Genomic DNA, 21,871 nt, shown 5'->3' on the forward strand with positions numbered 1-21,871 from the left:
ATTTCAATTCAATCTGTAGAAACAATAAAAGAAAACACAAATAAAAAAATCACACACTATTTGAATCATAACATTTTATTTACAGATACAAAAACAAAATACATTTTGTTTTCCAACTTTATTATAAATATCACAGAGACAAATGAAAATAATTATAATATTAAATAAAGTTAAAATACAAACTTACAAATTACTTCTAATTTGGAAGAAATTAATGAACAATGACATACCTTAGGAGCTTGAGAAGTGCCTAGACAAATAAAAATTATTTTGTTTGCTTTTTGAATTATACTCCATGCATTTGATTTAAAGTTTTTAAATTTTAAAATTAAATCGGAAAAGTGATGATTTTTTCTATCTTCTCTCTTTTTGCTCTGTCCAGGAGACTACTATTTAAAGCTGCTTTTAAATTTTCCCATTTTTTTATGTGTTGCAATTCATATTGTTTTTACAACTATATCTAACTTTCTTACATAATATTTTGGAATAAAATATAAGTTTAATCTGCTACAATCTATAGTCATGATATATATAATTAAAAATTAAGTTTTATTATTCATTAGATGATTTTAAACATTTTTTATAAGAGCATAATAACAATAAATCATTTAAGTACTTTGTAAGATTTTGGTGGTGATTATTAAAAATTTCTAAAAAAATTGCCTTTTACACTCTAGTGGTACTTGAATAAGTTCTCCTGTACTGGTATTAAACGCTTCCCTAACTATTAAAAACTGATTTTCTTGAAAATGTTTAGCACAGACCTAAATATTAGCAACAAATATTAGGCCTAAATCAGATTTTAAAAAATATGTATGAAGTATAATTTAAAAGATACAGAAACAAAACATTTTAAATATTAGGAACAAATAAACAAAAGATACTATGAGAAGTAACAATAAAACAAAGAAGTATTTTATTTAGCTCAAGCAAACAATACCAAAGTAATTGGAAGCATAAGTAACTAAATTTAGAGCAAACAAAAATGACAGAAGATAAATGGAAGTTATACATAATTTTAAATGTTTCGCATTTCAAAAGAATTAATTAACTAAAAATTGTACAAAAAAAATCAAACTTACCTCACTATATTTAGTTGGTACGAAATCGTCCCGCTTTATTGCAGAGATTCATGCTCTTCTAGTGTTTTCATTGCTTGGAAACGAAAATTCAGAAACATTGGAGCCATTTTTTGTGTAATTACTTTTACAATTGGGAACACAGCACGCATCTAGGCATAACGACTACCGTCTTCTACAGAATTCACCCAACCTCATGACGTCACGGGCTGAAAGCGCTGGGAGTTGTGAGGCCTTGTATTACGAAGGTCGTGTAAATACACGGACTTTTCATTTGGAAGAAAAGCCAAAAATTTGAGTGTGCAGAATCATACGCATTCAAATTGGCATAGCACTAAAGCACACCGTCGTTAGATTGATTAAAAGAATCAGGAGTACAAGTATCTTTATATAAAAATCATTCAAGAAACTGTATCAGATACTACGTTCTTTGATGAATTGACAGCTAGAATTGAAATAAATACATTATTCTTCTATTCAAGCAAGGAAAAAAAATTAAGTTTTCTGTTTGTCGTTAGATTCTGTCGATCATTCGAGCTGTTCGGGGAAACGTGGAAACGTTCAATTTTGAAGGAACCGAACTGACTTTGAATCCCAACTGCTACGTCTGTATCACGATGAACCCTGGCTATGCCGGACGCTCGGAGCTGCCGGATAATCTGAAGGTACTTTTACGTGCTTTTTTTAATACGATTTGTTTCGTGCTTATAAAAACAGAATTTCACTACCGATTTTCCTATCACTTCCTGATAAGATAAGATTTCAAAATTTTTAGAATTGGATATTTCCGTTTAAAGACTATTAACTCATTGCGCACGGCGCTCTGAACACTCCCAGGGCCCGCACATTTTTGAACGCTCCAGAAGCATGCTTCGCAAGCAATAGGATGCCCGCATGCACATTTTTAATTTGCATTTGTTTTATATTTACATAAAGTATTCTTAAATATTACTATATATTTTATACATGCATTTATTATAAAAGATTTTTTTACATTTTAACTATCATTTATTTCACAGACTTGAATACTGATTTAGAGCGTGATATTTGGTAAAGCATGTTCCCTTGTGAAATGGTGTTTGGCATGATTTGCAGCAGTATCTTGTTTTAAGACATTAAGAACCGTTCACGAATCTTCTCGTGTTTCGTGTCCCGCATGTTATTGCTTCATAAATAAGAAAGTTATGATGATCTTAGAACGTGTAAGTTTGTCCAAAAACTTGCTCTCCCAGGCGTATGTCTTACAGATTTCTTTGCGGTCTTTAATGTGTTAAATATTTGGTTGGTTATGCATACATTAAGGCGAAAAAACATGAAAACGAGACATCTCGTGACTCAGCCACAACGTTCGCTAACCTAAAAACGAGAAATCTCGTGAACTGTAAGCATTATGTTAAAATATTATTAGTTAACTGATTTATTTATTAGATTTCTATTCTGTGTTCCACTTAGTAATGACTTTAAGAAGAATCATGGCATTTCTCTAAATAAAAATTTTGCTTTCAAAGCATATGAGTGAATGCTTATCTTTTCCAGGTTCTGTTTCGTACCGTTGCAATGATGGTCCCCGACTATGCTATGATTGGAGAAATTTCTCTCTATTCTTTTGGCTATCTGGACGCGAGGAACTTGGCCGTTAAAATCGTGACGACGTACCGCCTCTGTTCTGAGCAGCTGTCCTCTCAAAATCATTACGATTACGGGATGCGCGCTGTCAAGGCGGTTTTGGCAGCTTCGGGCAATTTAAAACTGAAATTTCCAGAAGCGCAAGAAGATATTCTCGTGAGTATGCTTATTTTAATTCTTAAGAACTTACCTTGTTTTGAAATTGGTCAGAATTCTTGAGAAATCAATTAGTGGTCGAATGGCGTTGGATGAAATAACAACTGTGTCATCACACGCAGTGCCTTCCAAATTTATTCAGCGCACAGTAAACTGATAATGTTTCGGCAGAAGGGGCTATTGAAACTGACATTCAAAGGAAAAATGCGTGTGAGATGTAATACAATTTCCTGACAATGCAGTTGTATGTGAATTCAGCTAACATAACCCGACCAGATCATTAATATTCAGTAAAATCCAACGAGAAGTTGCACATTCTCAGTATCTACTACACTCAGTGCCATTATGGATTCCTCTAAAACCTTTTCCAAATTAGATTATTTATTTTGAAGAATCCTTAGCACTCAAAGGCACATCCTTAGCACATCCTTTTCACTCAAAGGCGTATCGCTACTAACTACTATTTGTTAGATTATTAAATTTCATAAGAAATGGACACATTTTATTGCATAACCCTTAAGCATATAAGCGATTTTATGAGACAAATTTTTAAAATAAAATGTTAGATGTCTCTAGATCTAGTCTGTCTAGTGTTTCAGCTGAACACTCATTTTTCTATCATTCTGTAATCACTCAATGCTCTGTTCTAAAGTGGAATGCTTCTTTCTCAATAATCTGCCACTGGATGTTACTGCACCTGCACTAAACTGAGACAAGACAATGTTCTGACAATTACGTCATTTCGATCTCAGCTTTCTTTTTATGGGATACTGGTCTTCAATGACTTTACTGCTGCAATGAATGTACTGCTGTAAGTAATTGTTCCCAATATTAAATTGATCAGCAATATTCATTCCTAACCGTATTACCCTGATACGGTTAAGAAGCCTGAAGCAACGTGCATTGCAAAAAGAGAGCAATCATTTAAAACAAAAGTCGACATACGCCCTTTTAGTTTCCTAAACTGTTGAGCTGCAACTTAGAATAGCTCAATTAACAGCTGCTGCAATCTGAAGCTGTACATTGTAGCGATCTTGATTTTTTTTTTAAAAAAAAAAAGGATGATCAACGGAGCAAGTCATTGGCAAAAAAGTGGGAATGAAATAGCAACTGTGCCTGACGATAGAACATTTCACGCGGATATCATTTTATAACCGAGATCAAGCAAACTGCGTCGTGTCAGATACTGTACAAAAGCGAATAATGTTTGGAACAAGCAGAATTTAAATCTTCTTCTTAGAGTAACTGTTGGTCCGAAAAATAAATAGCATGGAAACGATGTAAGATTGCCATTTCTTAAAAAAAAATACAGCTCGAATTGCTAGCTACATTTTATCCATTGCATTCCTGTACAACATACCAGAACTATTCCAAAACTTCAGCTGTGCCCATGAATACAATGAATTCCCAAATTCTGAAATAAAAATATATGTACCGGGGTACTATAACTGAAGCCGAGAACAATGGCGAGTTTTTTTTCTGTGCAGAATGAACACTAAAGTAGAGTGTTTCAGATTTATTCCGAAAGTACGTAGTAAAGGAAAACAAAAGGCCATTATCAGGGGGCATATGTTTTTCGACATGAAAATTAATGAAATCGGACAAGTGACAGGATGGTTTTTTTTTCTTTTTTAATTGATTTTAAACAAGCGGCTTGAAGCGACCAGCTAGTTCGTCGGCAATATTTGCTATATTTGATTTTAGATGAATCGTTTAGATAACTTGATTCCACCAAATTTCCTTATATTAAAGGTGTGTTATTTTAATTGTCTTTCTTAAATTTCTACTTACTGTGTACACGAACCTTTCTAATGGAGACAAGTAACATAAAATCACAGCGCTGTCCAGTATCCTTCATTTGTTTTCTGAATATTGTAACCAATTTGCTTTTTGCCATTGCATAGATATTAAACAGAATCTTTCTTCTTTGGCTTTCAACAATGAAGGAAAATCATGTAATAAAATATTTGATGTTAAAATTGTTTTTGAAAAATTTATTGATATTTATCCTTTATAATTATAATATTCATTGATGCAGAATTTTTTATAATATTATTTGGCTGGTATTTTAATAAATTGCCCCTTATCTGTGTTTTTTCAGCTTTTACGCTCCATATTGGACGTCAATTTACCAAAATTTTTATCTCACGACATTCCGCTGTTCGAAGGCATCATCTCCGATCTTTTTCCAGGAGTTGTGATACCGAAGCCTGATTATGAGGTACAACAATATGACAATTGAATGTACAATTGAACCTCTAGATATCAAAAACGAAAATTCTTAGAAAAAAAAATTCGATTTATAATGGAAATATAAATTTTCCAGCATTTTTTCTTGTTGAAAATAATTTAAATGAAAAATGACAAAAATGACTTAAGATAATTAAATTTTTAATTTTAGAAAATGTACAAATACGTAATTAGCATATTTTCTTACAAGTGTCAAAAATGTATGTAGGTATATAAATAACAAAGGTTTTCATTTTTCTTATCATAAAAATCATATCTTTGTAAGCATATTTTTCTGAACTAGTTTCATAATAATACTCATAGAGGTAAAAATTTCTTTGTAAACGTTAGGAATAAGACCTTAGGAATAAACCTTATCGCAGCGATTCTCAACCTATGGGGCGCGCAAGTACACTAGAAGGGGGGCGCGAGAATATCCAAGAGAAAATATTATTTAAAAGAGAAAAAGAGAAATTATTATGACTGAAAGGAAAGCACACATACACATAGAAAAAAAAAATACATTTCGACATATTTAATAACTTATTGAAGTAAAACAACTTACTTAATCAAAACATACTAAATTAAAAACAAATTTAATAATTATTAGTGACTTCCTTGGACCTGTCTTGCAGAGCAAAGTTTTTCGAAGGAAGGTTTAATATTAGAAATAGCCAGTCTCAGTACTCGAATATGTCGACCAAGTACCTCAATTTCATCACAAATAAACTATCGCGAAAATTCTCGGCCTCTAGTCTGTTTTCTTCTTTTAGGAAATGGCGATTTCTTCTCTTAATTCATAAACACGTTGCAAAAATTTCCCAGGTGATGACCATCTTGCCTCGCAATAAAATAGTAACGCTGAATGTATTGAACCTATGTTTTCACAAAGTGCGGAAAAGATTCTCGATTTCAGGGGTCTCATTTTTATATAATTTACTACGGTTACAACTGTAGTTAACACAATATTCAAACCAGGACTCATTTCTTTCGAAGACAAAGTTTCTCTGTGGATCATGCAATGTGTGCACTGAGGCGAATTTTGTTTTAAAAGTGCTTGTATATCTTGGAATCTTTCGGACATTGAACGAGCACCATCGGTGCATATTCCGACGCAATTTTTCCATTCTATGTTTGCCTCGTTCATAAAATCATTTAAAATAACAAATAATGCGAGTGCTGATGTTTTGAGTTCTATTGGTTTGCAGAAAAGTAGTTCTACTACTGACCACATATTCGAACATGGCAATTAAATGAACCTCTTTATTACTTACTTTATTACCTCGTTGCTTCGTCAAGCTGTATTGAAAACAATTTGTCACGCAAATTGTTATGATTGTTATTGCTTGTTATATGATTTTAATTTTAATTCGAAGAATTCTCTGGGTTTGTTGACGTACTCACTCTGAAGCGTTTCCGAATGTCGTTTAAGTTTATTAGGTTTCATGCTGTCTGTGGCCAACAATTTTGAGCAAATGATACACAGGGGTCTTTCTTCTTCATTTACTTCAGTACTGGTAAACCCAAAATTTAAGTATTCTTGAGAATATTTCCTTGATTTTATTTTCGGAACCACGCTCGTCTGTGTACTTGTTGATTCTTGACTATAGTCTAATGCTTGCTTACTTCCGCTTAAAAATTTATTCATGAGTCTGCTTAAATCTGCTGCCGTGAATATTTTATATGGTGAATTGCAATTAACACGAAAACATATATAACATACAAATTCACAATTGATTCGATAGCGATAAAAGGATCGACTCGAATGAGACTGGCTGGAATTGAAACTTGCGTATCGAATATTTTCCTTCTTCTTATGAGAAAACATTTACACCGCACATGCTCGAGACGGCCTCGGTTGTGTGAATTCCCTTGCACAAACATTCCTATTTTTTTCATTTTCGTTTTGTCATGCTTCTGTTTTATTTCTTTTATTATTCTAAAAAATGTATTCCCCGTTTCTAAATTTAGCTCACCCCGTCTAGGTTAACTTTCATTGATGAATTTTTCTACTTTCATATTCTTTTAACGTTATCTATGGCTTTCAGTTCAAATATAATATTTAAATTTTCTCTGCTTTCATTCGCTTCATCTGTTCACTGTCCGCTTGTCCAAAATGCAGGATGTGGTTTCTCGCCAACGTTGGCTATCTTTTACTCTTGTTTTGGCAGTTAGTTAAAAATAATTTTAAAACAGAATCCAAAATACTCAATAATTGTTGTATACTCATTGTAATACTCATTATTGTTGTATACATTTTATTGTAAGGGGGGGGGGCGATGAAAGTTATGATTGAAAACGGGGCCACGAATACTGAAAGGTTGAGAAACGCTGCCTTATCGGAATAGTTTGAAATGCTTACCTGCCGAATGGATTCGTTGTACTAATCATCACCTTTAGGTTTGTTTTAAAACAGTACATGCTGGTGAATCGGGTAATCTGCCTCGATTAAGTTCCTATCCATGTGTGAAAACCATCCGAACGCCATCACTGTTTTTTGTTCTAATAAAACAAATGGTTTTCATTTTTTAAAAAAAATTAGCGTTGAACTCTTTATTGTATATTTTTTGCTTCAGAAATTTCTTCTACACAAGCAGTTTTAATAACAGTCTTTTTTTATTGTCATCAGTAAAACATCCCTTTCCCGGTTGCAGATATTCAGTTTCTTTATCCTTAATAAACAACTCAGTCATCGGCATCTTTAATAAATTGCCCCATGGGTTGGGGCTTAATCTCAGGTAGATGAAAAGACTTGTCGTAAACCTTGCTTTCAATAATTGTCATGATCATCAATGCCAATGATGTTGGGGGTTCTTTGGAAGCGCCTAGGCTCGGCGGCCTTTCATCTTCCGCTCGGCTGAAATGGTGATAAGTGACGGTGAATGGTGATGAGAAAATTATGCCGAGCATTATAATTAGGGTAGAAGAATCATTTTTGCTGGATTAGCGATTTGCTGGAATAATTAACCTAGAGTAAATTTTGTTAGTCCAGATAAGTTTAATTGGCCATTGACGATATTCAGTTATCAAGTTGAGGCGTAGGGAGACAAGCAATTAGATAAGCAGGGTTCTTGGCCTTCTTCGGTTCCTGTTGCACCTTGGATCATAGGTGGGGATTTCTTGAATTGCTGTGTTCGAGCTTGTGTCGAGTTTTTAGTAGTAGTTTTGGGAGAGATTTTTGTGAAATTCTTCTATTTTTGGTAGACGTAGATCCTTCAGAATATTATTATTCCTAATATACCAAGGCATATTAACCGTGATCAACTTCGAAGAAAGCCCAATGAAGTCACTTAAATAGTATTAGCAGGAAATGACTTGGGAGGTGCTTCTTGATGAAGCTCAGGTTTCTATTGGCTGTCAGGATGCGATAGGAGGTGCAACAAGGATTGGGAAAACGCTGCCGGGCAATTAATAAAAGATATGAAAAAATTAAAGTAGAATTAAATAAAACAGAAAAACAAAAAGGAGGGGGGGGGGTTAAAGCAGAATATTACGGTGTCTTTCAATACGTAAATTAGGAGTGTATTTAGGAATAGCAAGTACTGCTTCTTTACCGTGATAATCATGATTTTTTAAAAAAAATTGTGGCAAGTTTTTTAATAAATTTCTTAAGTGGTGGGTAGTCAAGAGCTTCGTACATGTTTTTGTTAGGCATGTACCAGGGGTAATTACAGAATCTTCTAATAAGATTATTTTGTTGGATTTCAATAATTCTGAAGTTAGATTTGGCAGCGTATCCCCAACTGGACATGCATACGTTAGAACTGGACGCAGATAGGCGGTTTAAATAAGTATTTTGTTGTCCCTATTCATTTTAGAGTTTCGAGAAATTAGGGGATAAAATTTACGATTTAGTTCACGAAACTTCTTTTTAACATAAATAAAGTGGGGTTTCCAAGTAAGTTTATTATCTAATATAACACCTAAATATTTACATTCCTTAGACCATGGGATAATTTGATTTTTAATTTTAACTGGGCGGAAATCCTTGTAAACCTGATTTTTGGTGAACATGATTGCTTCAGTTTTATTCGGATTAATTTCTATTTTCCATTTAGTGAATCAGTCTTCAAGGGTTTTAAGATGTCTTGTAAGAGCTATTGAGATGAAATTTGGATTTTTATTTCTGGCTCGTATTGCAGAGCCGTCGGCATGCATGCAAAGCATAGTATTAAATTGTTTTGGAATGTCATTAATGTAGATTGAAAAAAGGATAGGACCAATTTTGGAGCCTTGGGCAACACCTGCTTTAATATGTTTTAAGTCTGAAAGATTATTATTGACGCGAAAACAAAATAATCTGTTGTTTAAATAAGAGAAAATAATTTTGATAATATAATGAGGGATATTATAAGTAATAAGCTTGTAAATAATCTTGCCAAACTCTGTCAAAGGCTTTCTGAATATCTAGGAAAACAGCGGCAGACTTTTGATTATTAGCGAAACCCTCTGCTACATATTCAACTACCCTGACAAGTTGATGAGTCGTCGAGAGGTTATTCCTAAACCCAAATTGTTCAGGACAAAGGATGTTATTGTCTTCTAAAAATTTGTTTAGCCTGTTTAAAATGATGTGTCCAGCAATTTTACTAATGGAGGGAAGTAGCGAAATGGGTCTATAACTGGCCGGTTCTGTGGGATCTTTGCCCGGTTTGAGAATGGGTGCAACAACAGCTGTTTTCCATTTTGTAGGAAAGTGACCAATGGCCATGATTTTAAAAATGATAAGTTGAAGCATAGAAATTAAATTTTGGGGGAGATTACGAAGAACTTTGTTATTAATACCATCTAAGCCAGGGGTTTTATTGATTTTAAGATTCTTAATGCTGTCAGAAATTTCAGTGATAGATGGTGGAGTCACATCATGAAAGTAATTAGGAAGAGTATTCTGAAAGCCTTTGTGTTATTTACAAGCGTCTCTGTATCATCATGCTTAAGAGTATTTAATTGAAACTGGGTCTCAAGGCTGTTAGCCAAGCAGTTTGCTTTATCAACGTCAGAATTTACAATACTAGCGGGCCTTTAAGGGCGGAAAGTTTTTGCGTTTTCTTTTTAAAGGATGAGACAAAATTCCAGAAGGTGCCATCATACGTGTTAGCATTAAGCAGTTTATTAATAAATTAATTTTCCACAGTTTTTTCGTTAAGAATTTCGATAGTTTTATTGAGTTTATTCATAATTCTCTTGAAGACTGGGTTTCTAGTGTTTTGAAAGACCTTTCTGGTATAATTTCTTTCTTTTCGGAGAAACCGAATTTTTGGGTCAATATAATTTTGATTAAATTTCAGTCGTTTCGAGGCAGCAACTTTGGCATCAATAATTATTTTTTCAAAATATTCAACAATTTCGTCAAGTTGCTCAGGAGTTTGTAGATCCAAATTTTGATCGAAGCTAGCAGTAGACAGTATTTGTTTAAAATTGTTCCAATTAGTGGAAACTTTTCTATTGCTGTCTGGCAGTGTATATTTAAGAAAAAAGCTAAGAAGAAATGGATTATGATCTGAGCTGAGTTCAGGGATAGATACTATTTCATATGGGAAAAGAAAGTCTTTAACAATTGCAAGATCTATTGTACTGGCAGAATAAACCCCATGTCTAGTGGGGGAGCAAGGAGCTAAAATTTCTATATCTGCATGGAGTGCTAAAGAATATAATGTGTTACCACGTGCATTATTATTTAGACAACCCCAACTGATATGCTGGGCGTGAAAATCGCCACAAAAACTAGATTCGAACTGATTTGTAGCAAGTTTTCAATGTCAAAAGTAAAGAGAGCATTATCAGTACTAGGGGGCATGTAGATAGAAGTAAGAGTAATTGCATAATTTTTAACGTCTAGGGCAACCACCGTGGCTTCAACATAGTAGAGTGTAGGAGGAGGGATCTCATGATGGGCTATACTATTTTTAATCAGAACTGCAGTACCACCACCATTATTATCAATCCTGTAACTATAGTATGAGTGGTAATTAGCCAGAAAAATCTCTCTTTGCGGTAGATATATAAATATTTCTGATATACAGAGTTCGATTGGATACCTTTAAAAAATTGAATTGTAATTATTTCCATATACAGGTTCAATATGAAATTCAAGTTATAAATTTTAGTTCCTATTGTTTTACAGCAAAGTCTTTAAAGATTAATTTTTTATACAGCTATTTATAAAATGTTGCTTTTCATACTAGTGAGACCTCATTTTCACAACCTTACATAATGAAATTACAAAAAATTGAATGTTTCTAGCCATTTGTAAATTTGAAGTGAAGAAAGAATCATTTTTCTCAAATCAAATTGTCTTTTCCCTTGTCTAGATATTTTCGTACAGGCTTTTGGTAAATCTGACTTGCTTTCTCTTGATATGTCAGAATCCTAAAATTTTCAACATTTTGATGAAAATAAGATGGTCTTCGAAACTTAAACCTGTTTAAGGAATTGTTCTAATTAAATTTTGTTTTCGTATGAGTGTCGCCAACAATTCGTGACTTTCAGGAAAAGAGAACTAACTCATTTGGTGATTTCGTAATTTATCGCCTTTGATGACCAACAGGCATCGAGGTGCAATTTAATGAACATCATTCTGTCAGGTTTACGAACATTAAAGCAGAGTTATCTTGTCTTACATTTCCTTTGTTCATTGTGTATACGAACTTTTCTAAAGGAGGTCAATCCTATGACATCATACAGGTATTAAAAATTTAAATGTACGGTTCATGTATTATTTAAATTTCATGGCAGCGCAACTTCACCTTTTTGTAAACTACACGGATATTTAAAAGAATCTTTCTTCATTAGCTTTTAAAGATGAAAAAAATTACGCGATTAAATAATTTTTGAAACAGTTTGAATTTTAAGCCAACATTATAATCTATTGTTGAAAATTGGACAAGAGAAATATTTTTTAAATTTAGGAAAAATTTGCAAGAATATTAAATTAGTACCATTGAAAAGATGATTTTTGGAATTAAGTCATTTTTGGGCATGATGTTAAAATGTCAGAACTCTCCTTGATGTTTAATTAATTAAAACTTTAACTAAAGTTTAAAAAAAAAGCTTCGAGGTGCATGTTTCCAATTCTCCAAAGCATGTATGTTCCAAATTTGGTAGCTGCAAGTCTGGACTGTAGAGCACAAACACACACAGGCACACATTCATCTTTTATTATTGGTAGAAATAATTAATTATAAAATGTCTGAAAGCCTAGAAAATTATAAAAATTAAAATTATATAAATTGTTAATAGAATGCTTTTAGTGATGTTGTGATTTTTATTAAAATGCAAAATAATAGTACAATATTTTTTTTTTTTTTTTTTTTTGTGAAAAATATTGACGTTAGAAGAAAATCGCAAAAAATATTGTCTGTGTTGTTGGAAACACTACTTAAAAAATGGATTCAAATTTATTCATTAAACAATTCAAATATTAAAAAAAATTCTAGATTTTCGAAAATATTTCTTATTAGTTTTATACTCTTTTATGATTTTAGTTTCACACTCTTTTTTTAATAAAAGAATTTTCTGTTATTTTGCTAATTAATAAAAGAATACTAAAAAAGCTTTTTTAATTTCTGTGCTTATTATTCTTAAAGCTTATTACACAATTGAAATTACATTCCTTACATTACATGAAATAGCTAATGTATGTCTTAATATGTTTTTGTCAGGTGTTTTTGGATGCTACCAGAGAAATCTGTGAGGGCAGAAATCTTCAGACTCCTGATGTCTTTGTGAACAAAGTCATTCAAACTTATGAGATGATGGTTGTGCGCCATGGGTATGCATTATTTTTCTTTATGCTTTTATTTGAAGAAAATTTGGTGTATCAAGTTTAAAATATTTTGGATAGAATTTCAATTTCAGTATTACTTTCCAGATCATATTTTAAATCTGTGTTCTAATAGAAAGGTCTTACTTGTCAACATCGCTTGGATTTTTTTGCAAAGAATGAATTTAACTCCAGCTGAAATGCAGTCTCAACTTTTCCTAACTGACTCCTGTACGAACTTATAAATCAGTTTAATGCTAAAATGCTCGCGCATGTGCTGAACATTAAAAATACACAAAAAGAAATGATTTCCATTTTTCAGCAATTATTTTAGATCTAAAGTATCTGATTATTTTCGGAGTTTGTCCCAGTTTTAAATAATTATATTTTAATCACTTGATAAATTATGTAAAAAGTCTTTATTTTTTTTAAAATATTTATTTTTTAAATATTTTTGCGAAGTTAAATTTTTTTCGCTTTTTTTCAACTTTGACTTTTTTATATACTCTGGAACAATAACAAACTATCAGAAATGTCTATACTTTAGTAATCGTTACAGCATTGACTAAAAGTTTGTGAGTGTTTCAAAATATTTGCAATATGTTGGAGTTTTATTTTGGAATTATATTTTTGAAAGGAATTTTAGGCTTCCTTTATGTCTTATAACTGTATTACACAGCTTTTACATAAAATATAACATTACATTGATTACATTTCATACAAAAACATTCTGAACATTACACATTCTTAGATTTAGTTTTTTTTAAAAAAAAACTTGCAAATTTTAGATTTTTTTTTCCTTTATGTGCATGATTTTAAACAGGTATTTTTTTTGTCTGATTAGTGACATAATGTGATGAATGTGTGAATGCATTTAATGTTTTCCTGTGGTTAATAAAGATTTTAGTGGTTTTCATATCTAAATATAGCAAGTAACTAATTGCTCACCCAAAGACAGTCGGAATTATTTGTATGAAAAGATAACATGACTAACGGCCGGCCTCGTGCGTAGAAGAAACTCTCAAACTTCCGTTTCTTTGTCTGAATGAAAAAAAATCGTGAAGCTTAGCACATTGAGCATTACTGAATTCCCATGTTACAACTTTTAGCCCCTGAAATTGAAAACAGTAATCAGAAAGTGTAACGAGGAAAACGCTTTTTTATTTTTTGGATCGAGAGACATGCAGAACATCGTGTCAATTAGATAAATGATTAATTTTCTTGCTGTCATAAAGGTTTGAAATAAATAAATTTTAATTTTATCTATTTCGATTTTAAAAACGATGCACAAGAATCGAAAATTATGATATGATCTTATTTCTATCAATTGTAAACTTACTTTGTTCCTATTACAGATACTTTTATTAAGTGTTTTTATTTACCTAGCATTTGATAAAAGAAGTTTAATTTAGGGATGACGAATATTTTACGAGCGGTTATTACGTAACCAATATCAAAAAGTCACAAATACCAGTGATCAATACTTTTCAAAGAGGGGTGAGTGTGATTCAATTCCTTGATACGATCTTACTGGTGATATTTCGATTACAAGTCTTGGATCACGATAGAAAGTAACAATCGATACGATCTGTTCAATGAAGGCTATCGAACAAAACAGAAAAGTAGAAATCTGTGAATGGGTGGAAAAGTGAACGGACCGATTATTCTTGGAATTATCGTATCATTGAATTGCATATCACTGAAATTTTTAGGAGCGGTGACTTCACTGGAAAGTGTGAAGTCGCTACTCCACTTCATGGGAGTGACCTTGACTTCCCGATATTCGCATTTGACGATGCACGATTCCATAAAGATAATTTTTAATTGCTTGTGACTGGACTTTGATTGTATAAATTCTGTTTACTGCTGGCTCCATCTATTGGTAGAATGTAGAATTAAAGTAAAAATTTTAAAGAAATGACATATGTATTTAATTCAAATTTTTCAGAAAATGGTTTACTCCAATAAAGAAATTAAATAAATAGTTTTGAAAAAAAATCAAATTTAAGAAGTAAGCTGAAATAGATAAATTAATTCAATCACACGTTACTTAAATTAGTAAATAAAGTATTACAATTAATAAATTTTGCATTTAATACTAAGTAATAATTTCTAATTAATAATATGATTGAAATAACAGATATTTGGAACAAATATTTAAAAATAACAGTTGCAAAATTATTTGTTATTTAAAAAATCGTGGACTATGCATCTCTAGTTTAATTCAAAACAAATATCTTGTTTCAAAATAAATATGTAATGTTTTCGTCGCTCCGTAATATGATGATGAAATTACCATTATTTAGTACACTTCAGTAATATAAGATTTACTTGTATATTTTCTGAATCCAATTATCAATAAATGGATACATTTAACTATTTTTGTGTCACCCAGTGGGGAATTTGATCAAATAATTGATTTTGAATTTCCATAATTTTTATTATAATTAGCAGCGAATTAATACTAAGGACTAATTATTAATGAATGAAAAACTGGTTATTTTTCCAAAAAGTACAAAGTAATTTTTTTATCAAAAACATAGAGATCAAAAGAGAATATTCAAATTGTGAGAATTTGATATCAATATTTTACGTAAAATAAATCACCCCATTATTAAATTAAATTACAACTTTAATGTTATAAAACTGAAAATCCCAAACGCTGTTTCAAAATTAAATTACATCATTACAATAATACAATTCCATTTCCAAATTATTTGAAGTGTTTATATCAGCGTCTCACGCTTTTACAATTTTGCTTCAAAATTTCTACTTTTGATAAGAGAAATTATTTTCTTCTTTTCATTATTCAAAAAAATGTGTTCCAGTTTCATGCTCGTCGGGCCGCCCAATTCAGGGAAAACGAGTGTGCTTCATGTCTTGGCAGACACTCTTAGCTTGCTGAAGCAGAAAGGATTTCTGGAGGAAGAAGCGGTCACCCACCGCACGGTCAATCCGAAAGCGATCACCATGGGCCAGCTGTTTGGGGAATTCGATCCAGTAACACACGAGGTAAATCATTATTCTTTCCTTTTAATTGCGTGTGATGAGAGATGCGATTTCATGTACAAATTAGCGTGTGCACGTGGTAGGTGATAATTCGTTAACGAAAGAATGTGCTATTTGCACAGAAAGGATAAGATTTTTTTCTCCCAAAAATATAATTTATATCTTCCAATTTAGACAACCACATGCTGGTGCAGCGATGCGTCACAATTATCGGCTAACCAGCAGTACCGGCACAACATTGCCAGTGGCATAGCATTCAAGAGGAAAAATGAGATTTAAACTTAAGTCTTATTCACTCTGTCTCTGTAATTCAGTTGCAGTCCGATTTAAAGAGAGACGGTTGCTTCGCTCAACAGAAGACTTACCTAACTGTGAATATTCTCTCTCTCTCTCTCTCTCTTTTTTTTTTCGCTAACCAGAAGTTTCTTTTTTCTGCATTTTCATTATCGCGCAACAAACGAAGCGTTTTGGCATTTAATATGCTCCGGCCAAGATTCGATTTCCTTTTTTTGGGGCATACTCAGTTTTGAATCGCTGTTTAAAATCAGACGTAAACAAAGAAATGCATCGCATATGCAGTTTGAGGTTTTTGCACATACGCGGATAAGTGCAAAGGACAGATACTGTTGTTTTACGCATGCGTGAATCGTAGGGGAACAATTCAAATCGCAATTATAAAATTTCTTTTTTAATCTTGATATAACTTCAGCATACTAAAACCTTCCCCAATAAATGCCCTACAAAATGGCACAAATATCTCTAATATCAGTTAAGTATTTCTCGAGTTTTTCTCTTTCAAACATACAGGCGCTTTCAGAAGACTTCATTTTATGCTATGAATAAATAAACATCCAATGCTTCATTCAGGAATTCCACATTGTTTGGCATTTCTGTAGTTCGTGCCCAAATAATTTTTGCCATTACATCTTTATTTCAAAATTTTGAAGAAAAAAGGCTCAGTTCGGGGGTTTATCATTTGCACAATGATTTTATAATGATGATCGCTTAATACATAAAAACAATCGATTCAGGAAACACATCTAAGAAAAAGAAGTTTTAACACATTTTTAGAGTGATTACTTAAACTGCATTTCATGATCTGAGGAATCTCTGCGGCATAAAAACGAAGAACCTCTAAATTCTAAAAACTATCTGTAACTTTCCCAGAGATTCTACGTGATTTGGACATCCCCCACCCCCGTCCACATTAAAACGGGATAAGCGAATATCTTAGTCCAAACAGAGTTTGCAATAAACATTTCTTTTTCTTTCGTTGCGATTCTAAGATGAGTGAAAAAGATATTAATGTTATATTTAAGGAGTATTTCAAATGTCTACCCAAAATTATCACTGAAGTCTAGGTAATTGCCCTCAAAGAGTGTATGACTTACTATATGTAGAAACTGTTGGGTTGTTGATGGATTTTGTGCAACAAGAAATCGGTGGTGGGCCTCTTTGGGATTTCTTTTAGAGACAATAATATAGCAATATTAAGGGGAGATATTGGGATTATTTGCGGACTTCTTATCGAAATCTAGTTAACAGGTTCTTGGCCACATCTGGCCTGAATTCAACAATATTATCCACTTCGAGAGCTTGCCTCTCGGTTTGTTTTTAAATTTGTTTTGATAATTTTGGGAGTTAATTGTTTCATCCTGTGCCAATTAATCGATGGGGAGAAAAAGAAATTGAGTTTCGCCTTTCTTAGCTTCGTGGCAAAGCAAAGTGATCTCTCTTTTGGCAAGGAGCTACCAGTACGACATGTTTTGGTTTTTGGAACTTTAATACATGCATTCATTAAATACAATCATTCTAACGCATATTTTTTAGAACATTCCTTGTTATTTTATTATTTTATTGACTATTTTCAAAAAAAAAAATACTCTTAATATATATATATATATATATATATATATATATATATATATATATATATATATATATATATATATATATATATATATATATATATATATATATATATATATATATATATATATATATATATATATAATGTATTTCAGTGTATATAATTTCTGCTTTATACATAAATACGATTTTCATAAGAATGATATAATTTTAATTTTATAAATAATAGAATCATAATTTTATTTATTATTATCTAAATTTATTTATAAATTCAATTTATTTATTATCTACTAAAAAAGGAGGATCCAATCAAGGTTTCTGCTTTCCCGTGGCAGCATTTGATTGGTAATGAAATTCAAAGTTTCATAAATCGATCAGTTTTTCTCGGAGAAGGTTTTGTTTAAAGTATTAAATGCGTCAAAAATAGTTTTTTAGTATAACTAACGGGACCACAAGACAGCAGAGAAACTTGGCTTTCGTAACTTTCTTCAGTTATGTATTTATTAGCTGATACAACATGAACTTTAATTCTTCTTGTTATGTAAAGAATCGTATTTTATGTTATAATGTTACTATTTTCCTACTGAAACTATATGTCTGTCTCTAAATATTCTTGCTATTGGTCAATGAAAAAAGTGCACATCTTGTGCATAAAAAAAGCAGTGATATCTATTTAAAAGTATTTAAACAGATAATACTGGTTAAAATTAGCTCTTTAATGTTTAATTATCATTCTCTTACCGTAGCCATTTCATTAGAGAGAATCTGAAACGCCAGCAGATACGTGGCGTAAATCTGATTGACCCCCATCCTCTAGCAAGGAATGAATTATTCTGTTTTTCTTCAATTTGCTTCTCTGCTCCAAGATTCAAGATTTTTTTTTTTGAATAAAAGAGAAGTAGTAGGAACTAAAAAGACAACGCTTCTATTTCCTTTGATTATACCGCATATATCATTTTCGAATACAATGAAAAGCTGTTTCTCGTCAATTTCAGTGGACTGACGGAATTGTGGCTATCATCTTTCGAGAGTTCGCCTTCTCCAGGAACCCCAACAGAAAGTGGGTGGTTTTCGATGGACCAGTCGACACCCTCTGGATCGAAAGTATGAATACTGTTCTGGATGACAACAAGAAAGTAAGTACACAAAAATGATTTTTCCTAAAGTAGGATTCCAAAGAGATGGAAATCCACGCACCCAGGTTAGTTTAGTTAAATACAATTTTTTCACTTAATAATTTATGCTGCCGATTAGTAATTTCAATCAGAAAATCGTAAACATTCGTCATGACTGAAATAAAAATGCAAGAAATTAAAAAGATTGAAATAATGTTTTAGAAAATTGGTTTCATTCAAAAAACACTTTGATATATTGAAATATGAGAAAATATTTCATTACAAGGCAATGACCGAAATGAATTTCATGATTTAGCAATTAAAGCCACTGCTAATATATAGTATTTGGCTAAAAGGATATTTAATTAAGTCAAAGTTTGAATTTCCATATTGATTTGATGGGATTTCAAGCCCATCTGGAATTTGTCCCGGTCCCTTCTTGGGAAAATTACGGAAATTTAATATGTTCCCTCTCTACTTAATCGATTAGATTAGATTAGATAAGTTCTTATTTAACTGACGCCTGTAAGCGGGAAAAGGGATAGTCAACCCCTCATCAAGTAGTCACTGTCTGGCTTCCACGAACGAAGCAAATTACACATTATCATCTGCTATAATGAATTTTGTTGGCTATGAAGCTGGTCCCGCCATATCTGATGACAATTTTTATGATCTCAAATAAGTGGTAACAACCTAATTGAAATTTGTCTCTGCAAGTTATAATCGATGTCACACGGCACCCGAGATAGTGCTGTGCTGGTATGAAATTGAGAATGGTGGTAATGGTGTTTCGGTATAGTAAAATCAATTCGAGTGTCAAGATTAGGGTAGAGTTAGCTTTCCTATTTCGAAAAAGAGAATGAAAATCTCATACAAAATTATATCGATTTAGCAGTAAAAGGCATCCCGCACACATAACTATTAAGAATATGTTTATTTTCGCGTTTTCCAAAACTGACGTCACGAATACACTACGGTAAACGCCGGGTTTGCCGTGCAGCGCGAGCGTGTCTGAAAAATTGGTTGCTGAGACAAAATAGGGCCCATTCTTATCCACAGTGAATTATTGTAGAGAATTGATAAAATATTGAAAAACGTATGAATTGTTGAAAATAAAATTTCTGAAGTATTAATTTGTTGCTATTTTGTATATCAGTATTTTTCACTTAAAAGCATTATGTAATGGTTCTTTTAATTTGCGTGTGCTTTTGTATTTTATTACGATTACAAAATCATTTAGATATAACTTCATGACCCTGTTTCCATTAAATTGCCCGGCCGTGTTATTTTAATGATTATTTGATATATGCTCTGTTGTGTGCAATCATAAAAAATGGGTCACCTCTGAAATTCTGTTATTGACTGTCGCATCTTCACAAAATTGGAGTCAATGGAAGTGGCTGAAAGGGACAGGTTTGTTGAGATAGACAAATAGATAAACCGAGTTAATTAACTAATATTTAGAAATTTTTCCATGATGTAAAACGAGATTTTTTAATAATTTGTGTTCGTGTATCAAATTTCTTTCCGGAATTCGTCGTAGTTCTTGAGATAAATATAATTAATTTTGTGTTGGATACTCCGCCCCAAAGAGCCAACCAACCGCGGACTGTGTATTCAGTGAATATCAATTAGCTAATTGCAAAAAAAAAAAAAAAAAAAAAAGACTTTTCTTGCTTTTTTATTTCAGTCATTTCGGTAAGAATAAGCAGCACATTTTGGATTTATCCTTAATATGAGTATGATTTTTCAATATATATATTTTTTGTTTATTTTTAAAAAATTGAAGCATTCTATTACTTTTAAAATCATTCATTATTCGGTTTTTTAGTTGATCCCGAATTAAGAAATTATCATATCTCTTAATTTTTATAGCGAATAAAATAAGTTGTTTAACTTAAAAAAAAATCGCTGATTGGTGAGATGCGAATACCACAGAGACATTTTAAGCCAATGAAATTTTTATTTTTTATTAAAAGGGGAGGATTTTATTTTCAGACGAAAGTGATTGGTAATAGGATAGAATATTTATTAAGTTTCAGAGGGGTATTTTGTAATAATAAAAATATTACCCGCCTGATTTTTATATGGAATGAAACAATACTTTAATTATTTCCTGTTTTAAGCAGATGTTAAATATGTAAGGATTTATCTATTAATAAATAATAATAAAATTTTATATTAAGAGAACACCTAACAGAAACTTGACCTACAGTTTTAACGTCAAAATTATAGATCCATATCAGATTTTAAACCTAATCTTTTAGAAAATTCCATTTACATTCTGAATGCTATAGCTGAAAAGCTATATAAATAAAATGTGTTGGCATGATTCTTTCTTATCGGCCAGATGAAAAAATGTTCGAGTCCATACTCGATTCTGTTTACAATACTCCAAAACTCAACATGAAACGCGACATATCCACATATGTAAAAATGTTATGTTGTATGTAGAACTCCAAGGCAGAAAATTCTGCCTGTTTTCAATTACGAACCTCCTCTCCTTTCTTTGCATCCAGTGTTAAATGACTTCTTTTCTCTCTGCAGCTCTGTCTGATGAGCGGCGAAATCATCCAGATGTCCAACTCCATGAGTCTCATCTTCGAGGTGATGGACCTCTCGCAAGCGTCGGTAAGTTGGGGTTGATAATAAGATCTGTCTGTTTCATTCAGAAGATGGGGCCTCCCCTGTCGGCACAAAATGGCCAACTACATTGCTGCTATATCTTCTTGTGTGGCATGATTGCTATATCTTCTTGTGTGGCATAGGGTCCGTAATGCTGCTTTCATTTTACACGTTTTTAGCCAACTTGAATGGCAATAATGTATTCAGTTTTGTGGAGGCTTGAAATTTTGTACCTTTACTTGTTCTGTTATTCCTAGAATTTAATTTTCATTTAATTTAATATTGATTCCATACACCCAATGCTATCCCTGATGATAAGTTAAAAATTTTTTTGGCCTGCTATGTATTTGCAATAATGAATGCAAATAAAAGACTAAGAAATAGGAGATAATTGTAACAAG

General features: G+C 32.0%; 1 protein-coding gene across 1 annotated transcript in view; it reads left to right on the top strand.

The window, feature by feature from the left end:
- LOC129988983 (dynein axonemal heavy chain 7-like) overlaps window positions 1-21,871 on the top strand; it is a 197,138-nt gene that overhangs the window by 48,820 nt on the left and 126,447 nt on the right. The window contains exons 23-29 of the mRNA XM_056097281.1: window positions 1,598-1,744; window positions 2,616-2,861; window positions 4,963-5,082; window positions 12,752-12,861; window positions 15,681-15,864; window positions 18,726-18,866; window positions 21,393-21,476. Coding sequence (XP_055953256.1) covers window positions 1,598-1,744; window positions 2,616-2,861; window positions 4,963-5,082; window positions 12,752-12,861; window positions 15,681-15,864; window positions 18,726-18,866; window positions 21,393-21,476 — 1,032 coding nt within the window. The remainder of the gene's footprint in view (window positions 1-1,597; window positions 1,745-2,615; window positions 2,862-4,962; window positions 5,083-12,751; window positions 12,862-15,680; window positions 15,865-18,725; window positions 18,867-21,392; window positions 21,477-21,871) is intronic.

Source organism: Argiope bruennichi, chromosome 10, assembly GCF_947563725.1.
Source record: "Argiope bruennichi chromosome 10, qqArgBrue1.1, whole genome shotgun sequence".
NCBI classification, from domain to species: Eukaryota; Metazoa; Arthropoda; class Arachnida; order Araneae; family Araneidae; genus Argiope; species Argiope bruennichi.